This window comes from Bufo bufo, chromosome 9, assembly GCF_905171765.1.
Source record: "Bufo bufo chromosome 9, aBufBuf1.1, whole genome shotgun sequence".
Classification (NCBI taxonomy): Eukaryota; Metazoa; Chordata; class Amphibia; order Anura; family Bufonidae; genus Bufo; species Bufo bufo.
In genome coordinates this window covers 138,383,835-138,403,819 of record NC_053397.1, presented here as the reverse complement: position 1 = coordinate 138,403,819, position 19,985 = coordinate 138,383,835, and the positions used below count along the sequence as shown (strand labels likewise).

General features: G+C 43.3%; 1 protein-coding gene across 1 annotated transcript in view; it reads left to right on the top strand.

The window, feature by feature from the left end:
- ST13 (ST13 Hsp70 interacting protein) overlaps positions 1-19,985 on the top strand; it is a 325,403-nt gene that overhangs the window by 173,643 nt on the left and 131,775 nt on the right. Inside the window, exons 6-7 of the mRNA XM_040406554.1 lie at positions 8,762-8,846; positions 12,512-12,622. Of these exons, the coding sequence (XP_040262488.1) occupies positions 8,762-8,846; positions 12,512-12,622 (196 nt within the window). The remainder of the gene's footprint in view (positions 1-8,761; positions 8,847-12,511; positions 12,623-19,985) is intronic.

Genomic DNA, 19,985 nt, shown 5'->3' with positions numbered 1-19,985 from the left:
GAACATCCTGTTGTTTTCCTGAGCCGAAAGCTTACCCCAGCCGAGACTATGTACAGTATAGTGGAGAGAGAGTGCCTGGTCATCAAATGGGCACTCGAGTCTCTCCGCTATTACCTGTTGGGGAGACAGTCTGGTGACCGACCACTCCCCTCTCAAGTGGATGAGCCAGGCCAAAGAGAGGAATGCTCGGGTCACCAGGTTGTTCTTGTCGTTACAAAACTTTAATTTTCCGTGGAACATAAGGCAGGCAGGTTACAGGGAAACGCAGATGCCCTGTCCCGGGTACACTGTCTGGCGGGTGTTCACCCCCTCAGGGTTGAACAAAGAGGGAGGTATGTAGGAAGGCGCAAGGGGCCGTCATTGATGGAAGGTACAGTATGTGTCACCGAGATTCCTGGCCTCGTGAGGTAAGAGCCGGTAGTTTTAAGTGTCAGCGGTAGCTAGTGCTGACTGATACTGTTTGTTGTTAGTTTGGCTGTAAAGCCCATCCGGGCCTGCTCTTACTGGGAGTAGCCAAAGTGCTGGGTGGGTGGCTTCTCCCCACGCTGCAGGCCGGGTCTTTTTTGGCCTATATAAAACCCAGACAGCAGTCTCGGCAGGGTGTGGTTTATCCTCCATCTGACAAAGAAGCTGGGGAGTCTGTGTTTTGGGACCTGTGAATTTGTGCGTGCTAAAGGGCTGAGAGCCGCATGGCGGGAAACAGGCCCCTAAAGCCTGCTGTGGACTGAGAGTGGAAAACTGCTAACCAGGTGAAGATTTTGTTCTATGGACATTGCATGGTGTGAACAAACACAGACTGTGAACAGTCATTTTGTTTGTCCTTATGTGTGGATAAACACCGAACTGTTTAAGTTAAAGACTTTGTGATTGCCTATATACTGCGTCTGTTAGCCTGTCTACCAGAGCAATACCCCACTATAAAAAAAAAAAAAAAATATATATATATATATATATATATATATATATATATATATATACTCAAAGAATTATTAGGAACACCATACTAATACGGTGTTGGACCCCCTTTTGCCTTCAGAACTGCCTTAATTCTACGTGGCATTAAATTTGAAATGATTCGAGCTTTGTGACATGGTGCATTATCCTGCTGGAAGTAGCCATCAGAGGATGGATACATGTTCTCATTCTGTTTACGCCAAATTCGGACGCTACCATTTGAATGTCTCAACAGAAATCGAGACTCCTCAGACCAGGCAACATTTTTCCAGTCTTCAACAGTCCAATTTTGGTGAGCTCGTGCAAATTGTAGGCTCTTTTTCCTATTTGTAGTGGAGATGAGTGGTACCCGGTGGGGTCTTCTGCTGTTGTAGCCCATCCGCCTCAAGGTTGTGCGTGTTGTGGCTTCACAAATGCTTTGCTGCATACCTCGGTTGTAACGAGTGGTTATTTCAGTCAAAGTTGCTCTTCTATCAGCTTGAATCAGTCGGCCCATTCTCCTCTGACCTCTAGCATCCACAAGGCATTTTTGCCCACAGGACTGCCGCATACTGGATGTTTTTCCCTTTTCACACTATTCTTTGTAAACCCTAGAAATGGCTGTGCATGAAAATCCCAGTAACGGAGCAGATTGTGAAATACTCAGACCGGCCCGTCTGGCACCAACAACCATGCCACGCTCAAAATTGCTTAAATCGCCTTTCTTTCCCATTCTGACATTCAGTTTGGAGTTCAGGAGATTGTCTTGACCAGGACCACCCCCCTAAATGAATTGAAGCAACTGCCATGTGATTGGTTGACTAGATAATTGCATTAATGAGATAGATATATATATATATATATCTATCTATCTATTTATTAGAAGTCTATGGGCTGCAAAACGGATCCGTCCCTTTTCTGTTATGCAGGAAAGGACTCCCCTCCATAACGGAAACGGGACGGATCCGTTTTGCAGCCAATAGACTTCTATTATGACGGAATGAATAACAGAATGCCTCTAAAGGCATTTCGTCATAGAATTGCGTTATGGTCCTTCTGCTAGAAAGCTGAACATGAAGAGGAACTTCATCTTTCAGCATGACAACGACCCAAAACATACATCCAAATCAACAAAGAAATGGCTTCACCAGAAGAAGATTAAAGTTTTGGAATGGCCCAGCCAGAGCCCAGACCTGAATCCGATTGAAAATCTGTATAGTGATATGAAGAGGGCTGTGCACAGGAGATGCCCTCGCAATCTGATAATTTGGAGTGTTTTTGCAAAGAAAAGTGTGCAAATCTTGTCAAGTCAAAATGTGCCATGCTGATACTCATACCCAAAAAGACTGAGTGCTGTAATAAAATCAAAAGGTGCTTCAACAAAGTATTAGTTTTAAGGGTGTGCACACTTATGCAACCATATTACTTTATTTTTATATTTTTTTCTTCCCTCTACCTAAAAGATTTCAGTTTGTATTATATATTTATTCTATATTCAGATTATTGGTAACAGAGATCTATGGGGTGTACCCCATTGTAAAAAAAATAAAATAAATAATGCAGTAAAATGTAAGGAAAAATAATAATTCTGGAATAAAAATTCTGAAGAAATAAAAAGTAAAGGTAAAGTGCACACCCTCTTTACAAAAAAATAAATAAAGAAACTGTACTTGTATAATTATCATCCATGTACAGATACTGCCTAAAGCTATGGGATGAAGACCCATTTAAAGCTAAAATTGAGTGTTTTTTTTTTACTATACATGAGGAATTTGTTTGGGGAGGGGCTAAATATTTATTGAATAAACTACATTAAAACAAAGCTGAATGTTTGTTTTTTTCTGTTTCTGACCATTTGTCCCTGAATAAGACCGACAAAATTAATATCCACACTTTTTTTTTATTAACAATAAAGTGTTATTACTATAATTATGTTCCTAGTGAATCGGTGTACAATAACAGTTTTAGGCAATACATTAGTAAGGAAGTCATTATTCACAGTGTACCTACCAAAGTGGGCATATAGAGCAGCTATGAAAATTAACAGTAGAATGATGCACATATCAGATTAACAAACAAAAAGACACTGTGTGACAAGAAAAAGCAGTTAAACCAATCATTTAGTAGAGACCCTGTTTATGACCTTCAGTTTAAAACTTAAAGGGGTTATCGGAGAGTATAAAATTCCCCCCACACTGAATATACTTGCGCCGCTCCTGGTCCCCGCACCGCCGCTGCTGCTTCCCCCCCCATGCGCATATGAAAACATTCGTTGTCGGGGAGCAGCCAATGGCAGGTGAGGATTGGAACGAGCCTCCCTAGCATCACCCGCGATGCTAGGGATGCTTGTCCGCACTGCCATTGGCACTGGAAGTTTTAATCCACGCATGGGGATAAGCAGCAGCGGCGGAGCAGCGCCGAGAGCGGGGTAAGTATATTCAGTGTGGGGGTCCTGGCTTATGGGGGAGAATTTTATACTCTCGAATAACCCCTTTGACTTTTATTCAATATAAATGAAATGACATACACTAGTTACATAAAAATAAATATAGTCAATCTCTCTTTGTGATTTGTATTTTTGAGATGGTGAGCTTTTGGAGGAGGCTACTAAGACATCTAGTCCAAATGGCTACTTTGTTCTTCTGTCCCTCAGAGATGGAGCATTTTCTAATATCACCCAATAGTGTATATCAGATTCTTATATACTCCTTTTATTATCATCAGACTGGGTGTCAAGTTGTTCATCAAATGAATGAATTATCTTGAGGACTCAATGAATAAAAACAGAATCCACCTGTCCCATATATTTAACCCATAGAGGTCTAGCTCCATGTACGGCACAGGGGACATTGCGTTTGGGAGGGCACAGGAGCTGTGCTTGCCCAATCAATGCAGGGGTCAGGCTGTTACTGACACCCGGGTCCCTGCTGTATCTGTTGGCATCTCTGAAAACATAGATGTCAGCGGATTAACTCCTCAGATTCTGCTCTCTTAAAAGCAGAGAAATACAAAATAAAAGTTGTGAATTTTTTTAAAATTTTATGATACATTTTGGATTTATTTTATTTTTTAAAAAATAAAGGTAAAACATATTGACTCAAATTTACCACCATTATGAAGTACAATGTGTCACGAGAAAACAGTCTTAAAATGGCTTGGATAAGTAGAAGTGTTCAAAAGTTATTACCACATGAAGTGACACATGTCAGATTTTCTGAAATCTACCTGGGTTTGTCACTTCAGCAAATGGCATTTATCATGTAGAGGAAGTTAATACAAGCCACTTACTAATGTATTGTTATTACCCTTATTGCTTCCTTTGCTGGCTGGATTCATTTTTCCATCACATTATACACGGCTTGTTTCCATGTTACTACCACCCTGTTATCCATCAGTAGTGCTTGTACTTGCACACTATTTTTAAATGTGCCGGCCTCTCTGGTGGCCGGGACCGTGGGAACTCACAGGCTGGTGCTTTTTCTTTTTTTATAGTGTGGAAGCACAGCCATTGCTGATGGATTGCAGGCAGTGATGGCCAGGGTTCGCCCGCGAACACATGCGGGCTGCCATCTTAACTCACAAGTCCGGCGATGCACAGGTAAGTCCTTGCCTGTGCCTGTGCCGCGAGCCAGTCTGAAACAAATGCAGTCACCGGGAGCAGGCAGTTCCGAGAACAGCCCGATGAAGGCCCCCGTCGTCTGGTCTTGGAACTGCCTGCTCCCGGTTACCACATTTGTTTCAGACCGGCTCGCGGCACAGGCAAGGCTTACCTGTGCATCGCCGGACTTGTGAGTTAAGATGGCAGCCCGCATGTGTTCGCAGGCGAACACGGTGAACTGGCCATCACTGATTGCAGGTTGGTGGTAACCATGGAATCAAGCAGTGTATAATCACGGAAAAATTTATCCAGCCAGCAAAGGAAGCAATATGGATTATCTCAATACCTTAGTAAGTGCTTGATATTAACTTTCTCTACATAATAAATGCTATTTTCTGAAGTGACAAAACCCCTTTGAGGTGAAAACTCTGTCCTGAAGGGGTTAAAGAGGACCTTTCACCTTGAAAAACATTGTGAACTAAGTATGCTGCCATGGAGAGCGGCGCCCGGGGATCTCACTGCACTTACTATTATCCCTGGGCGCCGCTCCGTTCTCCCGTTATGCCCACCGGTATCTTCGCTCTGTAAGTTATAGTAGGCGGTGTCTGCCCTTGTCCTGTGGGCGTCTCCCCCTCCTAGGCTGCAGCGCTGGCCAATCGCAGCGCACAGCTCACAGCCTGGGAGAAAAAAAAAACTCCCAGGCTGTGAGCTGTGCGCTGCGATTAGCCAGCGCTGCAGCCTAGGAGGGGGAGACGCCCACAGGACAAGGGCAGACACCGCCTACTATAACTTACAGAGCGAAGATACCGGTGGGCATAACGGGAGAACGGAGCGGCGCCCAGGGATAATAGTAAGTGCAGTGAGATCCCCGGGCGCCGCTCTCCATGGCAGCATACTTAGTTCACAATGTTTTTCAAGGTGAAAGGTCCTCTTTAAATATATATATTATTATTATTTTTCTTTCCTCCCTAATTGGGGGTCGTTCACTTTGGGGTCTGATCTGAGATCATATTGGGGTCTTATTAACATTGGGGGGTCTGATTTGGGCTGTCAGCTGAGGTCTGATTGCTGGTCTGACCTTAGGTCTAATGAAAATTATAATTTTTTTTATTGTTCTCCTCTAAAACGTAGGTGCGTCTTATAGGGTGAAAAATACGGTAATTATTTCACCATAGCCCTGGGCTTTAGATCTTTGTAGTAACACACTCTACTTGTACACCCTTTGGACCTGATGCCCTGCAGAAGAGTATGCCCTTGTACAATATAATTTACATCAGAAGTATGGGAGATGTTTTCCTTTTATGCTTTGGCCTACCTAGTCAACATTTGGTGTGGCAGCAAAGCTTGTTATATACACATTGGATAATTGTGCAACCATATATTGTGTGCAATCTATTACTCCTTGTTTTGCACATTCTAATATGCGCTATCCCTCTTAATACTTCACTGATCGATTCTCTGCATGTTAATATCATTTTGCAATCTGGTTTTTATTGTCCCTCCTTTTTATGGTATTGGTTATCTGAGGCAATTATGATATTCGCCTATGTGTCACACTGCTACGTGATTTGAATGTGCAGTCAGTCGGGTCATGTCAACATAAGCTACTGAAGCACAGATGGGGTGGAACTATACCCTGTAATATATTGTAGCTTTTTATTAGTGGTAACAATTGTGCAACCTTTAAGTCTGGGGGCGCAAATGGCAATTTGGGTTTGCGGGTTTATTTCAGTCTATTTCCTGCAACGTTTATTGCTACCACTGACAACTGTGTGTTTAACACATCCTTCCCAACCTTTTTAATTGAGTGATAAAATAAATAAAGACTTTTTATTTCATTTTAGTGTCCCCAATTTACAGTAATTACTGGTATAAAGTTTCATTAACAAATGCTCTATCACAGGGGTCGGCACTGAGAAGGATCAACCGATTATCGGTTTTACCGATATTATCGGCCGATATTCAGGATTTTGAAAGTTATTGGCATCTGCGACTCTATTTTGTCGATAACGAATCGGGAACAAGGATCGCGCTGCTCTCAGCGCGATCCGTGTTCCCTCAGCAGCACAGCAGAGAAGGAAGCAGTGTCTCCCCCCCCCCCCCCTCCTATGCCGCTACTGCCGCTGCCACCAATGAGAGGAGGGGAGGGGCTGTGGCCACTGCGCCACCAATGATGTTGACTGACTCATTCATTCAAATTCAACAGGAGGCGGGATTTGGCTGCAGAATAACATAGCCGGCTCCTGACCTCTATGAGCAGTAGCTGCGATCTGCGGTAGTTAACCCCTCCGTGTCTGAGGGGTTAACTGCCACGGATCGCAGCTACCGCTCAGAGGTCGAGAGCCGGCTATGTGATTCTGCAGCTAGCTCCTGCCTCCTGTATATGAATTAATGGCAGAGTTATCTTCATTGGTGGCACAGTGCCACCCCCCTAACCCCAGTATTAAAAACATTGGTGGCGCAGTGCGCCCCCCAACCAAGCCCCCCAGTATTAATCATTGGTTGCAGTGACCGCAGGGTCCCCTCTCCCCTCCTCATTGGTGGTGCAGATTTACAAAAAAAACAGCTGCACGTTAACAATAAACGTTCATTTTCAGCAGATTTGTGTAGGAATTTTGTTTTTTCAAAAATGAAAATGCACAGAATATTGGTATAAATTATCGGCTATCGGCCTGAAAGTTCACAGATTATCAGTATCTGTTCTAAAAAAAAATCTATATCGGTCGATCCCTAGTACGGAGTGCTGATTAAAAAAATAATTAAAATCAGATCTGAAGCGCTCTGTGTGGTGAGCCATACAGAAAGTAATATAACACAAATATGTGACATAAACCAGGTATTTACTAGCTATGCCCCAAAATTCTCTACAACACTGCCTGACCTGCACGGGGAAGAGCAGCCCTCACTCATTTTAAGTGACTGAGGGCTGCCCTCCACCACCACTGTCTGAAATACATCGGTACCCCATATACAGGTGACTCCCACAGAGCTGCACCAATAACACTTGAATCTCACCCCCCCCCCCCTTCCCACAGACTAATCACATTCCGACCATCCCCACCGCACCCCCCAAAGTAGTCAGCTATTTACCGATCCCCCCCCCCCCCGCCCCGCCCCCAGAAATCATTTTTAGGCTCATCACTCCTTCCACCAATCCCCCTAAGTAGCCAGAAAGCTGGTTTCCTTTCATAACCAGCCTCCCCTATCCCCCAGCAATCTTGTTTTAGGCTCCCCAACCTCCCCCTCCCTCAATCTGGTCACAGTGCTCATTCCCCCATCTCCCTAAACTCACAATCCTGCCCACCTCCCAATCTGGTCACATGTTTGTTCTCCCATCTGCCCAAGCTCGCCTTCCTCCTCCTACCGCATATCTGGCCATATGCTCATTCCCCCATCTCTCGAACTCACCTCTCCACCCCCCCCCCCCCCCCCCTCCCCTCCCCAATCTGGTGACATGCTAATCTCCCCAAGCTTACCTTCCTGCCCCCAGTCCCAATCAGGTCACATGCTCGTTTCGCAATCTCCCCACCCCCAATCTGTTCACACACAAACTCCCAGTACATTTAAATTCCTCTTGCAGCATTTCTGGCAGTCCTGAGGAGGTGGAGATGCGCAGCAGCGAGGTACAGTAGAGGACAGCCAGTAGTGTAGCAGAGTGCCATTCTCTGCAGTTCAGAGGTACAGCGCGGCGGCAGGGCATCCAACAACTGAAATGTCTTGCCGTCATTTGGTGACAGCTGGCGTGCCAGCAGAAAGTGGTCTGCGTGCCACAGGTTGCCGACCCCTGCTCTATCAGTTGTAATAGGGAATAGCTCAGAGTTGCCGAAAAGAAGGCAGACCTTTGGGTTGTCAGCCACAGTTATCCCCATGTTATCACACAAGAATTTATGGATCTGCTGCTAAAAGCCCTTGAAAAGGGAATATTGCACACTTATTTTTTTTTTAGACTACCCCAAATGTTTTGACTCTTCTGTGGGACACAAGGCATTCACCTTTTAGAATGCTGAATTTTTGCACAAGTGGGGCTTGTCAAAATTTTCCTTTTTTTTTTTTTTTTTTTTTTTTTTTTAAATCAGAAAACTGCAATAGAGTTTGGTAAATGTGCCCTAATGTTTAAATAAATACACGTGTGGTCTCTAAAATGTAGACATTTTGTACAGACCATACTTTGATGGCTTACTTGAGAAATTCTGCATATAAAAATGTTTTGGGTTTTTTGTGTTTTTCCAGGTGAACTCCAGAAAGCCATTGATTTATTTACAGACGCTATTAAACTTAACCCACGAATTGCTATTTTATATGCAAAACGAGCAAGGTGAGACAAAAAAAATATGGTATCTTTAACAATGTTTTTATTATTAATTTGTGTTTTTACTTTTCAAACTTTTTTTTAATTTTTTTTTACTTGTATGTGTTGGGGTAGATTTTTCATTGAAATGAACATAAGAGTATTTCATGGAAAGTAAGAGGTCTTAGGCTGAATTTACACGTCCGTGGAACACGGTCCGTGAGATACCACACTGGCATCCTGCTTAGTGCAGGTCAGGAGTGCACAGCTTCATTGGTTGCTATGACGCCGGCACAAAGCCTTAGCGAACAGTTAAAATAGCTATTTTTGTTATGATTGGACATTGCCTCCTACTATACTGTGTGCTTCAGAAACAAATGGCACTAGTAATGCACTAAACAGACTTGACATGAGCTAGATAGTCACTGCTTGGTCCACTTACTCTAGAGGGGTTTCTTTTAGGCCGAATGCACAAGGCCGTGGAACACAGACGTGAGCGGTCCGTGGTATCCCGGCCTGACATCCAGCTTGGTTACTATGACACCGTGCGCTTCATGCCACCGCTGCACTACAGTAATACAATCGTATAGATCATACCAGTGTATTACTGTAGTGCAGCGGCGGCATGAAGTGCATGGCGTCATAGCAACCAATGACGCCGTGCGCTCCTGCTGTCAGCAGGATGCCAGGCCGGCATACCACGGACCGCTCACGTCCGTGTTCCACGGCCGTGAGCATTGGGCCTTATTAATAAACCCTTTCCATTTGACTTTCTATGTATAAAAATTGACAATCGCAGCAATTAGGTGTTTTTACCTTGTAAAACATAGATAAAATAAATAATTTGTTTTAGCAGTGGTCTACATTACGCCTCCATTTAACCCGTTCCCAACCTCCGTTCTATTAAGGTGCAGTGGGAAGTGGCTTCCCAAATTGTGCTCCTCCTGGAATGCTTTAAATATAGATTCATAAAGAATGCACAGATTTTAATCATGTGCTGGAGATTTCCCCATTTCTACAAAATCACAAGTTTACATATGCTGCAAAAGCCATAAGGTAGTCTTTCCCTTTTAAACCCTGCAGTGTACCCAAACAGCTGTTTATGTCCACATTTGTCATTTCAGTAGCCAGTAAAACCCGCCTAACAATTTAAAGGGTGTGGTGTGTCTCAGATGGCATGAATTGTGCACTGAAATTGTCTGTGGAAAACGTTCAGTTTTCATTTTGCACAGTACCCTGCTCTTTAATTTCTGCAAACGTCTATGGCATCAGACGCCTTAATACCTTGAAGGGAGGAGATGCCAAATTTGGCTTCACTTCTTGGTGTTTCCATTTACTATTTCACCCAGAGCATATACAATTGTCAGCACAAATGGGGTCTTTTATCAAACTGGTGTAAAGGAGAACTGGCTTAGTTTTCCATAGCAACAAACCAGATTCCACCTTTCATTTTTGACAGCTCCTTTGGAAAATGAAAGGTGGAATCTGGTTGCTATGGGTAGAAAACTGCATAAATGGCCAAATTGGGCCTCGAATTTGCATGATGCTCTTTTACTCCTGAGTAGTGTTGAGCGAACCTTGCACGCCGAACAGTTGTTGGAGTACTATGCATCAGCCACTGTTGTCACCAGATGAGCCTTTGGTGGTGGTGGTGGTGGTGGTAGTGTGTGCAGGTGTCTCTAAGAACTGCCGTACAGTGACAAGCCAATACTACTTGAATAACCACTTTAATCCAGTCATTATGCCTCTGCATAAACAACACAGGCCTACTTTCATCTTCATGGACGACACTAGCTCATCAAGGTCTGCTGAAGACTGGAATACATCAAATGGAGTCAACATGTAGAGGCTCGTAACTCTGTACCCCAGAACCCCAATGACATGAGGGCTGCCCTTCAAGAAAAGTGGGATGCCAGACCTCAGCAGACAATAAGTCAACTTGTGAACAGCATGAGATGTTGTCAAGCTGTAATAGATGCTCAAGGTCACATGACAAGTTATTGAGACACTGACATTTTTGTGAGGGTATACCCACCACTGTTGGCTTTAGTTTCAATAACATGTTTGAGATTAGGAAATCACCATTGCATGCTTCTACTTAAATGCCCTATTTTCATAATATAATATCACTGTAGCGGGAACTTTTCAAGTTTTTCATAAATTTCACTCAAAAGCAAAAATCTCCATTTCATTGGTAAAAACACCTGTTGGTGCATGCACTGATTGGCTGTCTAGTAGAACCTCTCTCTACAGAACAGTATAGTACTTCATGTGCTGTACTTTGTTTAGTGTTATGGCTTTTACTAATTTTAATTTTTTTTTAATTAAAATTAATAAAATTATTGACTCGTTACAATTGTCATGGTAGAATTCATGGTAAGAATGTTCCAAATTGTAAGCTGGCCATACACATTAGTCCTTTGTCAGTCGAACCCGCCAAGAATAAGGCTACTTTCACACTAGTGTTCGGGGCTCCACTTGTGAGCTCCGTTTGAAGGGGCTCACAAGCGGCCCCGAACGTATCAGTCCAGCCCTAATGCATTCTGAGTGGACGCGGATCCGCTCAGAATGCATCAGTCTGGCGGCGTTCAGCCTCCACTCCGCTCAGCAGGCGGACACCTGAACGCTGCTTGCAGCGTTCGGGTGTCCGCTTGACCGCGCGGAGGCAAGCGGATCCGTCCAGACTTATAATGGAAGTCAATGGGGACGGATCCGTTTGAAGATGACACTATATGGCTCAATCTTCAAACGGATCCGTCCCCCATTGACTTTCAATGTAAAGTCTGGACGGATCCGTTCAGGCTACTTTCACACTTAGAAATTTTTCTAAGTTATAATGCAGACTGATCCGTTCTGAACGGATGCAAACGTCTGCATTATAGGAGCGGATCCGTCTGATGAAACATCAGACGGACCCGCTCCGAACGCTAGTGTGAAAGTAGCCTTACTGGTTCGACTGACACACTGTGTATGGGAATCTCACGACTCGCCTCCAACATGATGTCAGGGGAGACTAGGATTGGGCGACATGACTATTTTCACCCAATCCTTTTATTCTCCTGGGTGATAAGCCTCCTGCAGAAATCTCTAGCAGCTTTTTTTGTTCTCCCTATAGAATACTCGTACACGTTTGGCTATTGAAGGTCTATGGGCAGCCTTAAAATTCCCTCTAGGGGTAGGGAGATGTGTGTGTAAGACAGATGTGTGCAATGAACAATCTTTCTGCCAGAAGAAGTAAAAACCCTGGGGCTTACCCCTTACACTCTCAACCAATAGCATTGTGACATATGCTGAACCTATATTGTCTGCGCAGTATTCCATCTGGAAGCAATATGTGTAAAAGCGTGGGAAGTTAAGCATGCCTTTCTCTGAATATATGAGGGACCTATGTAACTCTTTCGTGTGTGTGTGTATATAAGATGTATACAGTATAGGTATATTATAATAGAATATAAAATTAACATTTTTACTAAATAGCAATGCATAAGGAATATAGACAAGCATTGAAATTGTTTAATCAATGCTACTATATGACATTGTTGTCCTTGAACAAATTAAACTTGTCACTTGAAGGTCACTGTGTGTGTGTATATATTTATAGTCTTTATCTATTTGTATCTGTATTTAGAAATAGCTATGTAGATACATGTATAGACATATATGCATCTATCTAGATTTCCTTTCTCTTTTAGTATTTATGTGAAACTACAAAAGCCAAATGCAGCAATCCGTGACTGTGATAAAGCTATTGCCATCAACCCGGACTCAGCTCAGCCATACAAGTGGAGAGGAAAAGCACACAGGTAATTTATTTATTTTTTTCCATCTATGTTTAGTGTCATATAACCATGTAAGTGATGGTAAAGGAGCCTTGTCTTCCAGAACTAGGACAGCTAGACTCTGTACATCTGTATCCTCAGAATTTTTTTGTGAATCAAAGGAGACATCCTCTTGTAAAAAGCAAGAAAATCATAGTGTGTGTTTAGTGTATTGAATATACAACAATTGACAAATTATGCAATTTAAAGGGTTAGGCTCCTTTCACATCACCGTTTCTCCTTTCCGTTCTCCGGCTCCGTTGACTGATTCTGCAGATAACAGAGCCTAAAGACCTCATAGACTATAATAGGGTCCGTTCAGTGTCCGCTCAGAATATGATTCTAAGCGGACACCGAACGGACCCCATTATAGTCTATGGGGTCTTTTAGGCTCCGTTACGCTCAGTTATCCTTTCCGGATTCTGCAGGAGAAACGGTGATGTGAAAGGAGCCTAAGTTTCTAAATGTCACAGAGCTACAGTACAGATTTACAGAGCACAGTCAACATCATTGTGAAACCCCTAGCGATTGGCTGTAATCTGGGAGATTCTATGTAATTTATAGATGCGCATGGACCTCCAGAGCGTGAGGCAACCTTTGTAACTATCAGATGAGTATCCTGAACTTATAGACTCCTTATCTTTATAAACTTAGAGTGACTTTTAGCATGATTAACTATAAATCCAGGCATTATGCATAGTAGGGTTGATGCAACCCTACCAGGCAGTATGCCTGGTTTAATAGGGTCGATCTTGCTGACAGGTGCTCATTAACATTATACACTACCGAAACATGGAAAAAAAGAACACCTGGAAAACTTAATGTGATTGATCTGAGATTGACAAAGTATGAACTTCTAATAGTCAGTGATCACACAACTAAGGTGGTGCACTCTTTATTTTTGGTTCTGCAACAGGGTATATGTTAAGACAGAGCCACAATAATACTGGATGGCATCTCCCCTTTCTGCCATACAGGCTGCCACTCTGGCGTGGTAAGTCATAAGATGCTGGATATCCTCATTTGGTATGTCATTCCAAGCTCATTCAACTTTGAGCCATAGTTCAGTCATCATGGTTGTTGGCTGCTGTTCATGCTGGATCCATCGCCCCATCCAGTTCCAGACATTCTCCATGGGGTAGAGGCAACCAGGAGAGCTGCTGGATACCCTGAAGAGCAAATTGTGTAACACAGGAACTAGGGATCGACCTGTTATCAGTTTTACCCATATTATTGGCCGATATTCAGGATTTTGAACGTTATCGGCATCTATTTTGCTGATATACCAATAACTTTTGGGGAACAAGGATCGCGCTGCTGACAGCGCTCTCCTTGTTCCCTCAGCAGCACAGGGGAGAAGGAAGCCGTGTTTCCTCCCCCTGTGCCACTGCTGCCAATTAGAGGAGAGAGGACAAGAGAAGGGGAGGGGCTGTGGCCACTGCGCCACCAATGAAAATAACTCTCATTCATTCATATACAGGAGGCTGGAGCTGGCTGCAGAATCACATAACCTCTATGACAAGTAGCTGCGATCTGCGGTAGTTAACTTCTCAGGTGCCGCGGATCGCAGCTAACGCTCATAGAGGTCGGGAGCCGGCTATGTGTTTCTGCAGCCAGCTCCTCCTGTATAGGAATTAATGAGAGAGGTATCTTCATTGGTGGTGCAGTGCGCCCCCCCCCCCCCCCCCTTCCCCAAGCCTCACCAGTATTAATCATGTGTGGTGCAGTGCGCCCCCCCAAGCCCTGCCAGTATTAATCATTGGTGGTGTAGTGTGTCCCCCCACCCAAGCCCCACAGTATTAATCATTGGTGGCAGTGGCCACAGGGTCCCCTTTTCCTCAGTGGAAGTTCTGATCGGAGCCCCAGCAGTGTAAGCCTGGGGCTCCGATCGGTTACCATGGCAGCCAGGACTCTACTAAAGCCCTGGCTGCCATAGTCGGCTCCCTTGCTGCTGTGTGCTCTATGCACAGGGCAGCAGGGACAGTGTAAAGTCCTATTCACCCTGATAGGGGGCTAATGGTAAAAAAAATTAAAAATTATAAATGAAAAAGAAGGATTTACAAGAAAAAAAACCTACACGTTAACAATAAACATATTCATTTTCAGCAGATTTGTGTAGGAAATGTATATTTTTTTTTTTCAAAAATGAAAGTTCATAGATTATCGGTATTGGCCCTAAAAAATCAATATCGGTTGATCCCTAACAGGAACATGGATTTCTGAGCTAGACAAACCCTTGCAAACTGTTAAAAGGTATAGATCACCAATCTACTTAGTCTTACATGAGAGAGTGAATGCAAAGAATGGTGGTCTCTTCTTTTGTGACCCTGATAGTTTTTTAGCACTCAGTGTTGAGTAGTTCCATTCTCTTAGGCTCCATTCACGCGTCCATGGTGTGTTGCGGACCCGCAACACACCCGCCCGGCACCCCTATAGAAATGCCTGTTCTTGTCCGCAAGCTGTGGACAAGAATTGGACATGTTCTATCTTTTGCGGAGCTGCGGACCTGAAGATCGGGGCCACGCTCCGCAAATGCGGATGCTGACAGCACACTGTGTGCTGTCCGCATCCATTCTGTCCCCATAGAAAATGAATGGGTCCGCACCCGTTCCGCAAAATTGCGGGAAAGAATGCGGACCCATTTGCGGACGTGTGAATGGAGCCTTACACACCAGCAATTTTTCTGTCCACATGCAATGCACTTTGTGAACGGATAGTATCTGTACTAAATTGACCCTTTCATTTCAGTGGTCTGTTCACATTTTATTTATTATCTATTTTCCGCATTGCGTTATAGACATGGTTTATCACTCATCATCTCTGCAGGCAGCATTTGCTTTATTGTGCATTTTTCACGCAGCCTGGCCCCATAGAAATGAATGGGACTTGCATTTTAATTGGAAGGCATCCGGGTACAATGCAGTTATCACTGATAGTTGCATCTGCAAGGAAAAAAACTAAATACTGAACACAATTGCAGACACACTCAGTGTGTGAGTGTGATCCTCTGTTCTGGACTTGCAGGAGCGCATGGCATTATCATAATTTATAATGCTATGTGCCTTTGCCCGACCATACTTGTACAGAATCATTGTGACATAAGACAGGAAGTACCCATATCATAAATAAATCACAGGTGAGATCTCTGTACTGACCCCAGATATATTTATACATAGTTATTAGCTCTCCCCTCTGTCGTTTTTTTCTAAAATGAATAACTATAATTTTGATAGTCTTTCTGGGTACTGTAATCCACCAGTTATTACTTCAGTTGCCCTTCTCTGAACCCTCTCTAGCACTGCTATGTCTTTCAGTACTGCTCCTTACCGTGCCCAGCTAGTTTATAGCTCCTCCTACCCAGCTAGTTAAATAGACACTCCACTATTTCTGCCCCTGTTGCTGCTTTGACATGTCTATGACTATATCACAGGAAGTAAGAGCTGCATGGACATGGTCATGTGACCACAGCCAAGAACAGAATATAGGAACAATAAAGGTAAAAGGGATGCTTAACAAAATTACAGCTACTTGATTATTTTAAAGGATGTTGATGCAAACTGGAAAACCCCTTTAAGGGGAAACCTTTAAACATTTTGCAGTTGCCTAGTCAAAGGCCAGACTTTAACCACTTCAGCCCCCAGTGCTTAAACACCCTGAAAGACCAGGCCACTTTTTACACTTCTGACCTACACTACTTTCACCATTTATTGCTCGGTCATGCAACTTACCACCCAAATGAATTTTACCTCCTTTTCTTCTCACTAATAGAGCTTTCATTTGGTGGTATTTCTTTGCTGCTGACATTTTTACTTTTTTGTTATTAATCGAAATTTAACGATTTTTTTGCAAAAAAATGACATTTTTCACTTTCAGTTGTCAAATTTTGCAAAAAAAACTACATCCATATAGAAATTTTGCTCTAAATTTATTGTTCTACATGTCTTTGATAAAAAAAAAAAATGTTTGGGTAAAAAAAAAATGGTTTGGGTAAAAGTTATAGCGTTTACAAACTATGGTACAAAAATGTGAATTTCCGCTTTTTGAAGCAGCTCTGACTTTCTGAGCACCTGTCATGTTTCCTGAGGTTCTACAATGCCCAGACAGTACAAACACCCCACAAATGACCCCATTTCGGAAAGTACACACCCTAAGGTATTCGCTGATGGGCATAGTGAGTTCATAGAACTTTTTATTTTTTGTCACAAGTTAGCGGAAAATGATGATTTTTTTTTTTTTTTTTTTTTTTTTCTTACAAAGTCTCATATTCCACTAACTTTTGACAAAAAATAAAAAGTTCTATGAACTCACTATGCCCATCAGCGAATACCTTGGGGTCTCTTCTTTCCAAAATGGGGTCACTTGTGGGGTAGTTATACTGCCCTGGCATTCTAGGGGCCCAAATGTGTGGTAAGGAGTTTGAAATCAAATTCTGTAAAAAATGACCTGTGAAATCCGAAAGGTGCTCTTTGGAATGTGGGCCCCTTTGCCCACCTAGGCTGCAAAAAAGTGTCACACATCTGGTATCTCCGTACTCAGGAGAAGTTGAGGAATGTGTTTTGGGGTGTCTTTTTACATATACCCATGCTGGGTGAGATAAATATCTTGGTCAAATGCCAACTTTGTATAATAAAATGGGAAAGTTGTCTTTTGCCAAGATATTTCTCTCACCCAGCATGGGTATATGTAAAATGACACCCCAAAACACATTCCCCACCTTCTCCTGAGTACGGAGATACCAGATGTGTGACACTTTTTTGCAGCCTAGGTGGGCAAAGGGGCCCATATTCCAAAGAGCACCTTTCGGATTTCACAGGTCATTTTTTACAGAATTTTATTTCAAACTCCTTACTACACATTTGGCCCCTATAATGCCAGGGCAGTATAACTACCCCACAAGTGACCCCATTTTGGAAAGAAGAGACCCCAAGGTATTCGCTGATGGGCATAGTGAGTTCATGGAAGTTTTTATTTTTTTTCACAAGTTAGTGGAATATGAGACTTTGTTTGAAAAAAAAAAAAAAAATCATCATTTTCCACTAACTTGTGACAAAAAATAAAAAATTCTAGGAACTTGCCATGCCCCAAAATGGGGTCACTTGTGGGGTAGTTATACTGCCCTGGCATTTTCCAGGGGCCCTAATGTGTGGTAAGTAGGTAAATGACCTGTGAAATCCGAAAGGTGCTCTTTGGAATGTGGGCCCCTTTGCCCACCTAGGCTGCAAAAAAGTGTCACACATCTGGTATCTCCGTACTCAGGAGAAGGTGGGGAATGTGTTTTGTGGTGTCATTTTACATATACCCATGCTGGGTGAGAGAAATATCTTGGCAAAAGACAACTTTTCCCATTTTTTTATACAAAGTTGGCATTTGACCAAGATATTTATCTCACCCAGCATGGGTATATGTAAAAAGACACCCCAAAACACATTCCTCAACTTCTCCTGAGTACGGAGATACCAGATGTGTGACACTTTTTTGCAGCCTAGGTGGGCAAAGGGGCCCAAATTCCTTTTAGGAGGGCATTTTTAGACATTTGGATACCAGACTTCTTCTCACGCTTTGGGGCCCCTAAAATGCCAGGGCAGTATAAATACCCCACATGTGACCCCATTTTGGAAAGAAGACACCCCAAGGTATTCAATGAGGGGCATGGTGAGTTCATTGAAAAAAAAAAATTTGGGCACAAGTTAGCGGAAATTGATTTTTTTGATTTTGTTCTCACAAAGTCTCCCTTTCCGCTAACTTGGGACAAAAATTTCAATCTTTCATGGACTCAATATGCCCCTCAGCGAATACCTTGGGGTGTCTTCTTTCCAAAATGGTGTTATTTGTGGGGTGTTTGTACTGCCCTGGCATTTGAGGGTCTCCGCAATCATTACATGTATGCCCAGCATTAGGAGTTTCTGCTATTCTCCTTATATTGAGCATACGGGTAATGAGATTTTTTTTTTCCGTTCAGCCTCTGGGCTGAAAGAAAAAAATGAACGGCACAGATTTCTTCATTCGCATCGATCAATGTGGATGAAAAAATCTCTGCCAAAAAAAGAAAAAGGAGGGGAAAGGCGTCTGCCAGGACATAGGAGCTCCGCCCAACATCCATACCCACTTCAGCTCGTATGCCCTGGCAAACCAGATTTCTCCATTCACATCAATCGATGTGGATGAATAAATCATTGCCGGGATTTTTTTTTTTATATATACAAAGTGTTTGCCAAAGTATATGAACACCGCCACCTCAGCTCATATGCCTCGGCAAACGTATCTTTTACTGCAGAGGAGAAATCTCGTCTTGCAGCGCCGCATACACCGACTTGCGTGTAATCTGACAGCAGCGCAATGCTTCTGTCCGAATGCACATCAGTGCTGCAGCTAGTCGATCGGTTGGTCCACCTGAAAGGTAAAAAAAACCAAACAAAAAAGAAAAAACCAGGCCGCAAAGCAATAACTTTTATTAACTGTTGAACAGAACATAGAAACTTTTTTTAAACTTTTTTAACTGAACGTTTAACTTTTTTACTTACCGGTATTTTTTTTTTGTTTAGTTTTTTTTTACCTTTATAGAACAAACCTCTCCTTCCCCATGGGACAATGTGCAAAGCGCAAATCGCCCAAAGATGTGGCGAAGTACGTTATGCACTTTATCCCAGGTGAAAGGAGAGGTTTGCAGCAGCTGTGAGTGAATGGGCCCTAATAGCCCTGTGTGCCTGTCCTGGTGAGATGTGATCCCTATGCTAGGTGTACCTGTGTGTGGTACTTCCGGAAACACTCTCCATAGCATAGGGCAGGGTGGTCAGCACAGTCAGGACAGAAATAGCGTGTGTCACGCCTTATTCCACTCCTGCTACAGACACGACATCTTTTTCGGGGTGACGGTTGGGTTGAGGTACCAGGAACGACACTGGGGAAATGTCGCTCGTGTAGACGGCTAACTACACTGGTGGATGGGGCCACGGAACCTCCTGGGTAAAGGAGGTTCTCGATGATCTCTTCCTGGAATTTGAGGAAGGATCCTGTTCTCCCAGCCTTACTGTAGAGAACAAAACTATTGTACAGCGCCAATTGAATCAAATATACAGACACCTTCTTATACCAGCGTCTGGTTCTGCGGGAAACTAAATACGGAGACAACATCTGGTCATTGAAGTCCACCCCTCCCATGAGCGCATTATAGTCGTGGACACAGAGGGGCTTTTCAATGACACGGGTTGCTCGCTCAATTTGGATTGTCGTGTCTGCGTGAATGGAGGAGAGCATGTAAACGTCACGCTTGTCTCTCCATTTCACCGCGAGCAGTTCTTCGTTACACAAGGCAGCCCTCTGCCCCCTTGCAAGACGGGTGGTTACAAGC